This window comes from Xyrauchen texanus, chromosome 37 (assembly GCF_025860055.1).
Source record: "Xyrauchen texanus isolate HMW12.3.18 chromosome 37, RBS_HiC_50CHRs, whole genome shotgun sequence".
Taxonomy (NCBI): domain Eukaryota; kingdom Metazoa; phylum Chordata; class Actinopteri; order Cypriniformes; family Catostomidae; genus Xyrauchen; species Xyrauchen texanus.
Genome location: NC_068312.1, coordinates 7,511,046 through 7,522,525, shown reverse-complemented (window position 1 = coordinate 7,522,525; position 11,480 = coordinate 7,511,046). Strand labels below are relative to the sequence as shown.

Here is an 11,480-nt window from a genome sequence, read left to right as displayed (position 1 = left end):
CACACGCAGCCTGTTATCTGTCAACATTTGGGTACACAAATCCAGGAGAGGGGATGGGGGGGTGCTTGATGGCAGAGGCAGGCTAAATACTATAGAAATTGTGCCGTTGTGATTTAACGTAATTTTTCCCACCGTGTCCGATATTAAAATCAGTGCGACACACATCGTAAAAGGCGTGGGCATTGTCGATATGGCTTCGGGATATGAAATTTAATTCTTCCATCCTGCTGTTGTTAAATGTACATGTATATTTTGTTTTTATCACCGGAGCACCAGCTGATTCTTCTCCTCCCCTCTACCAGTGATGCTTGATTTAACATCCCGCGTCTACTGCCTGCGCAGATATCAACAGAGCAAATGGGTTGTAGGTTGCCAGGTTGAGGTCATAAATGATTCGTAATGTGTATGATGTGTCGATTATGTGAGTAGGATGCGTTTCATTCAAGATCTGGCAACTGGACCACCTTGGAATAATATATTGATGTGATTGTTCATATAACGTGGTTTGGGCCATACAAATTACGGGAGTTTTTTTGGGAGAAATAACAAAACGGGAGACTAGTGGGAAAAGCGGGAGTGTTGACAGGTATGCAAGCCGTTCCCGAAGCAGTGCTCAGTTTTACAACTGATATTTGGACATCTAACGTAAGTTGAGCGTATTGGACACTTCAGTTTTTCAGATCTTTGGAATTGTTTTGTTAGACGAGTAATAAAGAGAAAAGGTCCATTTATAAAAATAGTGGAAAATGACATTTGTTATGTAAAGCAACTCATTTGCAGTTAATTGTTATTTCTACCTCTTTCCAGTCACAGAGCACTTTATTTTCAGAGTTGTTTAAGTGAGAGAAGATCCTGTAACTTTTTTATTGAAAATAAAATTTAGCATTGAAGAAAGGTAGATTTTGTTTGTATATGTGGTCAATAATAGTTCTTAGAAAGAAAATCGGAAAAAATCGGTATTGGCAGGTCACACTTGCAAAAAATTGGAAATCAAAATCGGCCAAGGAAATTGCCATTGGTGCATCTCTAATATATATATATATATTAGTATAGCCTATATTTCAATGGGTCTTATTATATAATTTTAATGAATAGTACTACTACTACTACACATTATTATTATTATTATTATTGTTGTTTTTGTTGTTATTAATAAAATTAATTCACGCTTAGATTAATTAAAAGAAAATGTGCCCTTAGAATAGTCTTTTCCATCGATTTAACCATTTGAGTTTAATACTGTTAATGTTCGTATCTTTAAAATGTTTTTATAATACTAATTAAAATTACTATTGTAATATATTATTATTATCATGAATAACAAATATTGATAATGATAATAATTTACATTTATTAAAGTGTTTTAATAATAATAATAATATTATTAAATTATTCTAAATAATACATATTGATAATTACATTAATTTACATTTTTACCATTTGAGTTCAGTGATTGTTAATGTTCATAGCTTTAAAAGGGTTTGAATATTAATAATATATTATTATTATAAAGAATAAACATTAATAATTAATTTATTTAAGACATAAATTAAAAGAAAGAAATTGTGCCTTAAAATAGTCTTTCTCCACATTTTAACCATATGAGTTTAAAAACGTTTAATATTCATAGCTTTAAAAGAGTTGTAATCATATGAATTGGTTTTGTAGATAGGCTGGATTACTTTGCATAAAAAAAAATAATTAAAAAAAATGTTCTTGCCATTTAGTATTTATTTGAAAAAGAAATCACTTTACATAATTCAAACATGTTGATATAAAAAAAGAAACACTATTACAGCTATTTAACAAAAACACAAGATATTAATTCTTAAACATTTTTCAAATCTGTAATTGTCAAAATGACAATGCATGACATAATACTGACTTACTGTGAATATAACTTTGTGTACAATATCCTAAAGCCATAAAGTGCTTTGATATATACGCTGATATTTAACCATCACTGCCAATTGTAAAAACATGAATTCTTTAACCAAGACCCTTTTATCGCATCAAGTTTGAAATGTTTAATGTTGTTTTTACTCAAACAACAAGGAATAGTAATGTTAACACTAGTTATTTACAAATGCATTTGCTTTTTGATTAAAGTGTACATGTACATGTACTTTTGATTACATACGACCCACCATTAATGTTCAAAACTGAGCATGTTTTGAGCAAGCCTTTAGTTCAGCTTTATACAGAGAATGTAATATGTTAATAAATGTTAATAAATAACGAAGAAAAAGGTAGTTTGCATTAATTATTTACCCCTCTTTTTGTCTAAATTTGTAAAAGACTGGACAAATTTTTATGCCTGAAACACCTTTTTTCTTTTCTTCACTATTTCTCACCTAAACAAACACCCAGGAAAATAAGCCTTTATGGATTCATCTCATAAAAATTGTGTGGGTCAGCTGTTCTCTTAAATTTAATGCAACCTTTGTTGCAACCTTTGTTCTGAGCTCCAGTAATGGTAAGTAAGTGATAGTATAGTGAAGCATGGGCCCTGAAAGAACACAAGTAAAATTAGCTTCTTGTGTCTTTGTAAAAACATATAATACCTTTGCTTTTGTCAAATGAGTCATCATTTTGCTATCATATAAATCTATTAAAACAAACCAAGACAGAAATGACCACGTGCTAAAGAAGAAAAAGGCAAAATAAAGACTTCATTACAGTCTAGCATGATGAATAAAACCTCGTCCTGCAAGGTTTAAAAAAACAAAAAAAAAAACTTTGATGTTTCCTAGTGTCTCAATAACATAATGCTTAATAAAAGAATTTAGAAAAGATTAAAAAAAAAAATCCAATGTAAACACCAATAAAAAAAACAAACAAACAAAAAAAGTAAATAATTACAATTATTCAGCCACATTTAAAAAAAGAAGAAAAGAAAACAAGATGTTAAAAAAAGGATAGACATTTTTCTTTCAATTATTATTAATATTGTTCTTTTCTGGTACTGTGTCTTCATCATTGTCAATGTAAATCACATCCTTGATGAAACACTCACAAATGATCTGTATTGAATGACACTGATGACAAATTGCAATGAGCGAATAATCCAAACTATTATTACACAATTCTAAGAAAGAATGCCTTTTGATTTAGTCATACAACAAAAAAAAAATCCCAGCAAATGGTTTTGATAAACATTCCTTTATCAAACTAGTAAATATCAAGTATGATTTTTCCACTGGGAATTACTTCACGCTGTTTTGAACGTATATAATTCAATATCATACGTTACTGCAGAACTATTATTTACACCAAGCCAAAAATAAATAAGGACATTTTCTTTAATAAAACACAGGTCCAAACCATTTATAACTACAATATGTCCCACAGTCCTAATAATCGAATGAATTTTAGTTGATTAATCACGGATTTTATACAATATTTGCATAAGGCCACAAACGATAATCAAAATGATATATTTCGAACCCTATGTGATTAGCAGCACAATGAAGCGCTACTAATTCCAACAGAATCATGTGGGAGTTCACTCTTAAAAATAAAGGTTCCAAAAAGTGTGTTTCATAGCGATGCCATAGAAGAACCATTTTTTGGTTCCTCAAAGAACCTTTCAGTGAAAGGTTCTTAAAAGAACCATTTTAAAGAACCATTTTCAAGTCTAAAGAACCTCTTCCCATTACTAAAAACTTTTTGAGCAATGGGAAGGTTCCATAGATGTTAAAGGTTCTTCATGGAACCATATACATGCTGATAAAGAACATTTATTTTTAAGATTAATTTAGCCTATTTTTATTGTTCAAATAAGTTTGTCCTCAAATATGGAAGTGCTACTATGAGGGTAAAATACAAACACACACTCAAAGTGTTTTGAGAAAGCAATAAAAATCCATACGGATGATATAAAAATGCATGGAAAACTGAGGACATCACTAGAAATGAGCTTTCCTTTTTTAGCGAAGGTCGCTTTCTGCAAACTCTTCCTTAATGGAGTGTTTGTGTATCCTGCAGTCTGGCATGTCAAAACCAAAGTCAGCCCACTCCTCCCCTCCAGTAGACCCTCCACGGTTTGGGATGGTGATGGTGTGACGCACACGGAAGTGCACAGCCTCCATGACACGCTGACGCTGCAGCTCTCCTCCGGGGCCGATGGCCATACTAGCCATGTTACTGCTGGAGCGAATGAGCTGCTGGCCGTAATCGTGGCCCTGCTTCATGTCCTGCAGGCCCCTCCAGATCGCCAACCGGAACTGCTCAGGGATCTTCAGGGCCCCAAGATCCTGGTAGATATAGAGGGAATTTTACTGCTTTGCTACCCAATCAAATTTGTTTTTACATTAAATATATCATTTTTTAATATTTGATATGACCCTTTAACGTGGTATAGTCCAAAATGATTTTTTTGCTTTATGGAACAGATTCAAATTGAATACAATTATTTTATATTCAAACTGAAACGTCCAAGAAATGTGTAAAGTAGGGCCACATCATTTATTATTTAAAACCAACAATTTCTCAATTAAAATGTTAAAACAAAAATAATTAATTAGTAAAAAACTAGAAAAATCCTGTTTTTAAGATTCACGCATTTCAATTTCATAACAAATTTCCATCATATTGAATTGTGTAATCTTTAACAAAATGTATTTAATTAAACTGAAGTTCTGAAATTGAAATGAGACCATTTTAAAAATAGTTTTCAGTTAAATAATTTAGTGTAAAAACATAGTATTCAATTTAAGAAATAAAAATGCGTAAATCTTAAAATATTTTTTCAGTGCACTAAAAAACATTTTAGTCTATTTTAAGATTTACACATTTTAATTATATTACAAACTTCCATCAAATTGTACATCTATTGACCAAACTGTTCATTTACCTCCATAGAGAGGGTCTGAAGGTGATAGACACTCTGGAGTCCCTGGGACGTGAAGTAGTCGATACAGTTTTGGCAGCCCAGGCTGGTTAAGAAACTGTTCAGAGAGAAAAGGAATCCCACTAAGACCAAGGGGCTGCGTCCTGTGAATTACATATTCACCCAGAACATAACAAGCAAAGCACCATGGCATTTGCAGCTTTTCAGGGAATAATGCAGATCATTATCCTATACTGACAGAACTATTTAACTGATGTAAAAATGTACATAAAAAACCAGCGACAAATGTGTGTACATAACAAAATATTTCAAAAGGAATAAAATGACTATACGCAATACCAATTTAAAGGATTGATCTGGGTTAAATACAAGTTCAGTTCTATTAACAGCATCTGTGGTGTGTTGTTGATTTCCTTCAGAAATTCAACTTGTAGAAGCAAAAAAGTTAAAAGCAAAAAAAAAAAACAGCAATGAAAGTCTATGGAGCAATGGTTGCCCCTAGGTGTCCACTGTAATTGCATTTCTGTACAAGCATTTTCTTCTTCTTCTTCTTCTTCTTCTTCTTCTTCATTCTTCTTCTTCTTCTTCTTCTTCTTCTTCTCATTCTTCTTCTTCTTCTTATTATTATTATTATTATTATTATTATTATCATTCTTCGTACAGTTAACAGAGTCGAAATTGATTTTTCTGTGGTTATTGACAACATGCCACAGGTGGTGTTAATAGAACTTAACTTCCATTAAGCCCCAAATATTCCTCTAAAATATAGGAACATCTCAGCTCTTGAGCCACAAATGAATACCTTAAAATTAAATAAACTGAGCATGCAAATACTAAATCAAAATGGAATCAAAATCATGCAATTACATTAATGATGCATAACACCTTTTTTTATTGTATTGATAATTTTATTAAAAATAATTAACCTGTAAATAGAATTTGCTTAATACAGTCCAAACAGGAAATATAAAAATGAATCGGCTGCTGAGACATACAAAACTACAAGTGAGTAAACTATGCACGATAAATGGCAACATCTGAGTGTAAAGGGTTTTAAGATGTCCTTATTAGCATAATATATAATTGTACCAGGTGAAACAGAACTTACACCGCAAATTTAAATATATATGGTTGCTTGTGGTGAAGACAACAGACTCTAAAAAATACTCTTTAAATTTCACCCTGATCTATTAATGGAGCATTAATGGAAATAACATCTAATTAAATTGGTGACAATGGAGTAGTTGATAAATCAATGCAATATTCATGGACAATAAAACATATATATCTTTTTTTATCAGAAAATTAGCATGAACGATGATGATATGAAAGGAATAGTTGACCTGTTCATTTATGTGCAATCTGATCGATTATGGGAAATCGGAGGACTAATGGCGTTTGTTGTCATGAAAGTGAAACCTGATGCAACGATTTTTCAAGTTTTAATTTACACATCCTTCAATAAGATTTCAGAGATACAGTGGGGGGCATTTTCAGTAAATAACGACTTCACACATTCAGTTTGTTCCACAAAGGAATTGTACGGATCACATGGACTACTTTTATTGTACTTATATGTTTTTGTTTTCTTCTACTTTATGGAACTTGTATTGACATTTATTTTTTATTTTTGGTGGATTATTCCTTCAATAACCTGGATATAATATATATAATAGTGGCCACAGGTTGCACGTTGCAAAGGATCAAAACAGAGATTGATTAGTATATATGCCATTTAGAAAGGAACCTCAACACTCAGTTCCAATGTTATAAAAGGTCTCCATTTTCTTGAGAGTGCTAATTCTAAGTGCAATTTTCATGCCATGGGCGTGAGTGGGAGTGTTTGCGCTATCTATGGGTGTATGCACAGAAACTGTGGGTGTATTGTATGTTAATGAAGTGACTCCACCGGCAAATGGTAAAAAAGTTAATGTCCAAAATCTGAAAATATAGTGGAACATCAAATAATGTCCTTGACAATCAGAGTTGTAGACATCTTATGAAACAAAACATTTTTGTGTTAAGATTTGTGTTAAACTATCTACAGGTCATGGTTTATTTTTCAATTATTATTATTATGCTTATATTTAAAAGTGTATTTATGATCTAATTTGTTTTGGTAATTGTCCACCTGTTGTAGTAGAGTGATTTTTAAGTCACAGTAAAAGTGGCCGATGGAAGAAGTTGGAGAGGGTAATATTTTTTGTATTTGGTATGATGTTTTTTTACCATTTCATTAATTTGATTATATTTTCATTTAGTTTGAAGTGTAATTTGAATTTAGTTTCATGTTTCAATAAATGAATTACATTTTAAAAAAATCGACTGGAAGAAGTGAAGTGTGTGCCTATACAATCACTGTTAATACTAGTCATGATCGATGTGCCAGTAGATTAAAATTATTAATAATACTTTCATTCACTGGGCCTGGGTAGCTCAGCGATTACTGACGCTGACTACCACCCCTGGAGTCGCAAGTTTGAATCCAGGGTGTGCTGAGAGACTCCAGCCAGGTCTCCTAAGCAACCAAATTGGCCCGGTTGCTAGGGAGGGTAGAGTCATATGGGGTAACCTCCTCATGGTCGCGATTTGTGGTTCTCGCTCTCAATGGGGCGTGTGGTATGTTGTGCATGGATCGTGGAGAGTAGCATGGGACTCCACATGCCTTGAGTCTCCGCGGTGTCATGCACAACGAGCCACTTGATATGATGTGCGGATTGACTGTCTCAGAAGTGGAGGCAACTGAAACTTGTCCTCCGCCACCCGGATTGAGGTGAGTAACCATGCCACCACGAGGACCTAGAAGTTGTGGGAATTGGGCATTCCAAATTGGGAGAAAAGGGGATAAATTGTTTTTAATAATAATACTTTCATTCCCTATATCCAAATCCAGATGAGAATCACATTTTCAAAGCATATAAAAGGAGCATGTCCATATTTCTTCTAATTCATTGCATACAGTCCACGTACACTACCAATTTCTTCTTGTTTTTGTATATATCACTGGTGCTTGAGGAAATTGACTATATAATAGGATGCAGATGGTGCAATAAATGGAGAAGAACCTCCAAATTCAATTGCACTGGACCCAGCCCATTAGTTTCCCCAAACCCACTTGCACCTAGACTTGTATGTGCATGCTTACACGAAAATACCAAAACTTCTTGACCATGCCCACTGACTTTGCACTCATGACTTATGGCATAGTGCTGCATCTTATAATAGGGCCCTGAATGTGATTGCCTTAATGTATATTTAAATAAAGCTTAAATATATTTAATATTCTTATACTTAGAATATATATTTTGAATATATATGTATATATACATATATATATATATATATATATATATATATATATATATATATATATATATATATATATATATAAAAAATGTTTGAAGATTTACATTTTTAAGAATGCATCTTTCATTGTCCATAGCTATCCTTAGTAAAAATGATTATCAAGCTTATGTACATAAAGTCAAAAGATCTTTTCTGACCAGCAGAGAAATATTTAATAAGCGTTTACTCTTATACACAAATTAATTAAGACGACAAGCAGGAGTGGATTCATATCTAAAGGGTCGTGTTCAGGCTAATTTCAGTCACACCAAATTGGAAAACTCTTGTGAGAATCCATATGAAATCTTTTTTTAATTGTAAAAAAGGCAAGCAATACATAATTGACAGTCTGAATGTACAGGTATGAGTGGATAAGAGAGAGAGAGACAGGTAGGTGCTACTGCAGGGTGAAGTACCTGACGAGGCTGGGGTCAGGGTTGTAAGGTGGGGGAGGGGTACAGTGAGAGGTGGACACTATAGACTGTGATGGGTGAGCTCCATTCATATCACCGTTAGATTGCATGTGGTGCCCGCCCAGCATGTTTGTCCCTGCAAAGACAAAGACACATGACATGTATGTCATTTTACAGTATGTTGTGCAAGCAATGTATGAGAAATTCCACAATTCTTTCATAAATAAAACTTTTTTTTTTTTTAATGTAATAAAGCAAATAAAGTCAACAGATCATGAAAAATGATATGTCTGTATTCTGTCTTTGGTTGGAAAACATGGGCAATTTAAAACATAAAATTCAATTTCACAGAACTTTCTAGGCCAACATATATCATATTCCATATCATAAATTATTTATTATAAAAGGGCTGTCGATTTAACGTATTAATTCAGTGAGAATAATAATTTGAAAAACGATGTGTGAAAAAATAACGCAATTAATCATACTCCCTACCCGTACATAAATTCCACAATAAGGGATGTTCCTATTGGTGGGAAGCAGTCAGTGCATTTCCAGCTGTACAGGCAACACACCTCATTAAACCAATTAACTAATGTTAACGAATGGAAACTTATTGTAAAGTGTTACCATTATATATTAAATATAATTATTTTAATTATTATATTATAAATGATCTTTAAGTCAGCACCTTTCTCTGCAATTTTTTATATGCAATTAATTTAAATTAATAATATTAATTAATCGGCACATCGCATAATTAATTCGATTGCACTTTTTAATTGATTAACATCCCTAATATCAAATGAACACTGGAAAAAAAAATGTGTTGGTGCGTATATTTTTTTTGTTGTAACGTATAAAAATAAATAGCTTCTACACAGAAATGTTCATTTTCAGCTTTACTTAGGTGGACTTGGAGAGTTACATAAAGTAAACAACTAATCGTGAGTTCCTTGAACTTCTTTGGCTTGCAAATCCATAAAATTATGAGTTCAAATAGGGAACAATAAATAGCATGAAGAACTACAACCGGACATTCATAAACACCTTTTTGACACTATGAACTGCAAAATTGTCCTCTTCCATGAGATCATTGTGTGTAATGTCTAAAGTTTAATTTGAGGCAATTTAATCAAATATTTAATATTTTTTTAAATGTTGTAAATGTATGTAGCTAATGAATATCCTGGAAATTATTTTGAAACAAGAAACGTATTTGTCATTTTCAATGTTCAAGGTGATTCTGTCATTTGTATTTTTTTCTCGATATCTGTCCAATAAGGTGAAGGATAGTAAAGGCCCCTATTAAACACAACACATTGGGGAATATGAAAATAAGATTTTCTTATGAAAAATTTTCAAAGTGGGCTCACATTTGCTGATCCAATCACAATGGCGATTCATTTGTTTATAGAATACTTTAGATGTTATGAATGTCAAATGTGATTGAAATGAACCTTTTTCTGAAGTGGTTATTTGAATAAATATTATCTTAATTTACTAATCAAAAAACATCTTGTTGTCTCAAAAGTATTTGTATAAGTTGACAAATTGTGCCCTTTAACTATTACCCTGGTATCTACACTGTATCACTATAAACCCCCTGGGGACCTTTTACACCAAGTGAGGGAGCCTTTAACTCCAGATGTGGCATAAAAGGCTCAATCACACAATGATGTAGCTTTATTAGCATTCAATAAAACGAAATGTATTTCTTGTATCTTGAGACACTTTGTGACCAGAAAAAAAGCTCATTTTCCTAAGGGTGAGCCTTTAGCCCCATTTTACCCCACAACTAACTAAAACAATCAAGTACAGAACTGAGGGTGTGGGAAATACCATAAGCCCTTGAACTTAAATAATTTAAGCATGTTTGTTCAAAAGGTTTTTTTTTTGTTAATTGGTTGTTATTAAGAATTCATAGAGATTTTAACTATTTGTAGTATCATTGATGTTGTTTTACTATCAATAGCTGTTTCGTGTAAATTCACCATTAGTGATCCAAAAGTGGTCAACTTGGATCCTGTTCAATTCATGTAATTTTTCCTTGTGCGTGTGAATGTGTGTAGCTGAAGTGTATTTGCACTTCTTTGTGGAATAAAGTTTAATGCCTGACCTTAGATATAATTTTCTTTAGAGCCAAGTAAATTAAGTAGAAACAGTGATATTAAAGTTAATTTGAAACAACTTGCTATTAGATGCTAAATCATACTCGTGTGACACACATATTTAATGTGTACATTTCTGATACATTTGTGTATATCTAACAAAAGTTTTCTAGTTGTGCTGATATAAAATGACGATTAGTTAATTTTACTTAAAAAGCGTGATGCAAAAATGCTACATATATATTTTAAATAAATCCAACACCTCAAGCTTTTCGGTGTAAAGAAATAATTTCTGAAATGTTGTCCACAAGCTCACCCATATGCGTCATGGCGGCAGAGGGCCCTGCACTCTGCTGAGTCTGCTGTGTTACCAGCTGGTTCACTGATGGAAGTTTGCTCATGGGTCCATGAATCTTATTCATGTTATTGAGTGAGCCGTAGTGTGATGGAGAGGAAACGTGACTCCTGCGAATCACACATTAGTGGATTAAATAAGTGAAAAAAAAAAATAGGTCCATCCATTCATCCGTCTGTTAATCAATCAATCTATCTATCTATCTATCTATCTATCTATCTATCTATCTATCTATCTATCTATCTATCTATCTATCTATCTATCTATCTATCTATCTATCTATCTATCTATCTATCTATCTATCTATCTATCTATCTATCTATCTATCTATCTGCCTGCCAGTCTGTCTCTCTGCTGCCTGCCTGTCTGTCTGTTAATCAATCAATAAATCTATCTATCTATCT

General features: G+C 32.6%; 1 protein-coding gene across 4 annotated transcripts in view; it reads right to left on the bottom strand.

The window, feature by feature from the left end:
* Positions 1–1,721: 1,721 nt before the first annotated feature.
* Positions 1,722–11,480, bottom strand: part of tp73 (tumor protein p73) — a 46,245-nt gene continuing 36,486 nt past the window's right edge. For all 4 annotated transcript variants that reach the window (XM_052108459.1, XM_052108460.1, XM_052108462.1 and 1 more), the window contains 4 exons: positions 11,038–11,186; positions 8,614–8,746; positions 4,856–4,949; positions 1,722–4,256 (listed from right to left, as the gene is read on the bottom strand). In XM_052108459.1, coding sequence (XP_051964419.1) covers positions 3,930–4,256; positions 4,856–4,949; positions 8,614–8,746; positions 11,038–11,186 — 703 coding nt within the window. In that variant the 3' untranslated portion in view covers positions 1,722–3,929. The remainder of the gene's footprint in view (positions 4,257–4,855; positions 4,950–8,613; positions 8,747–11,037; positions 11,187–11,480) is intronic.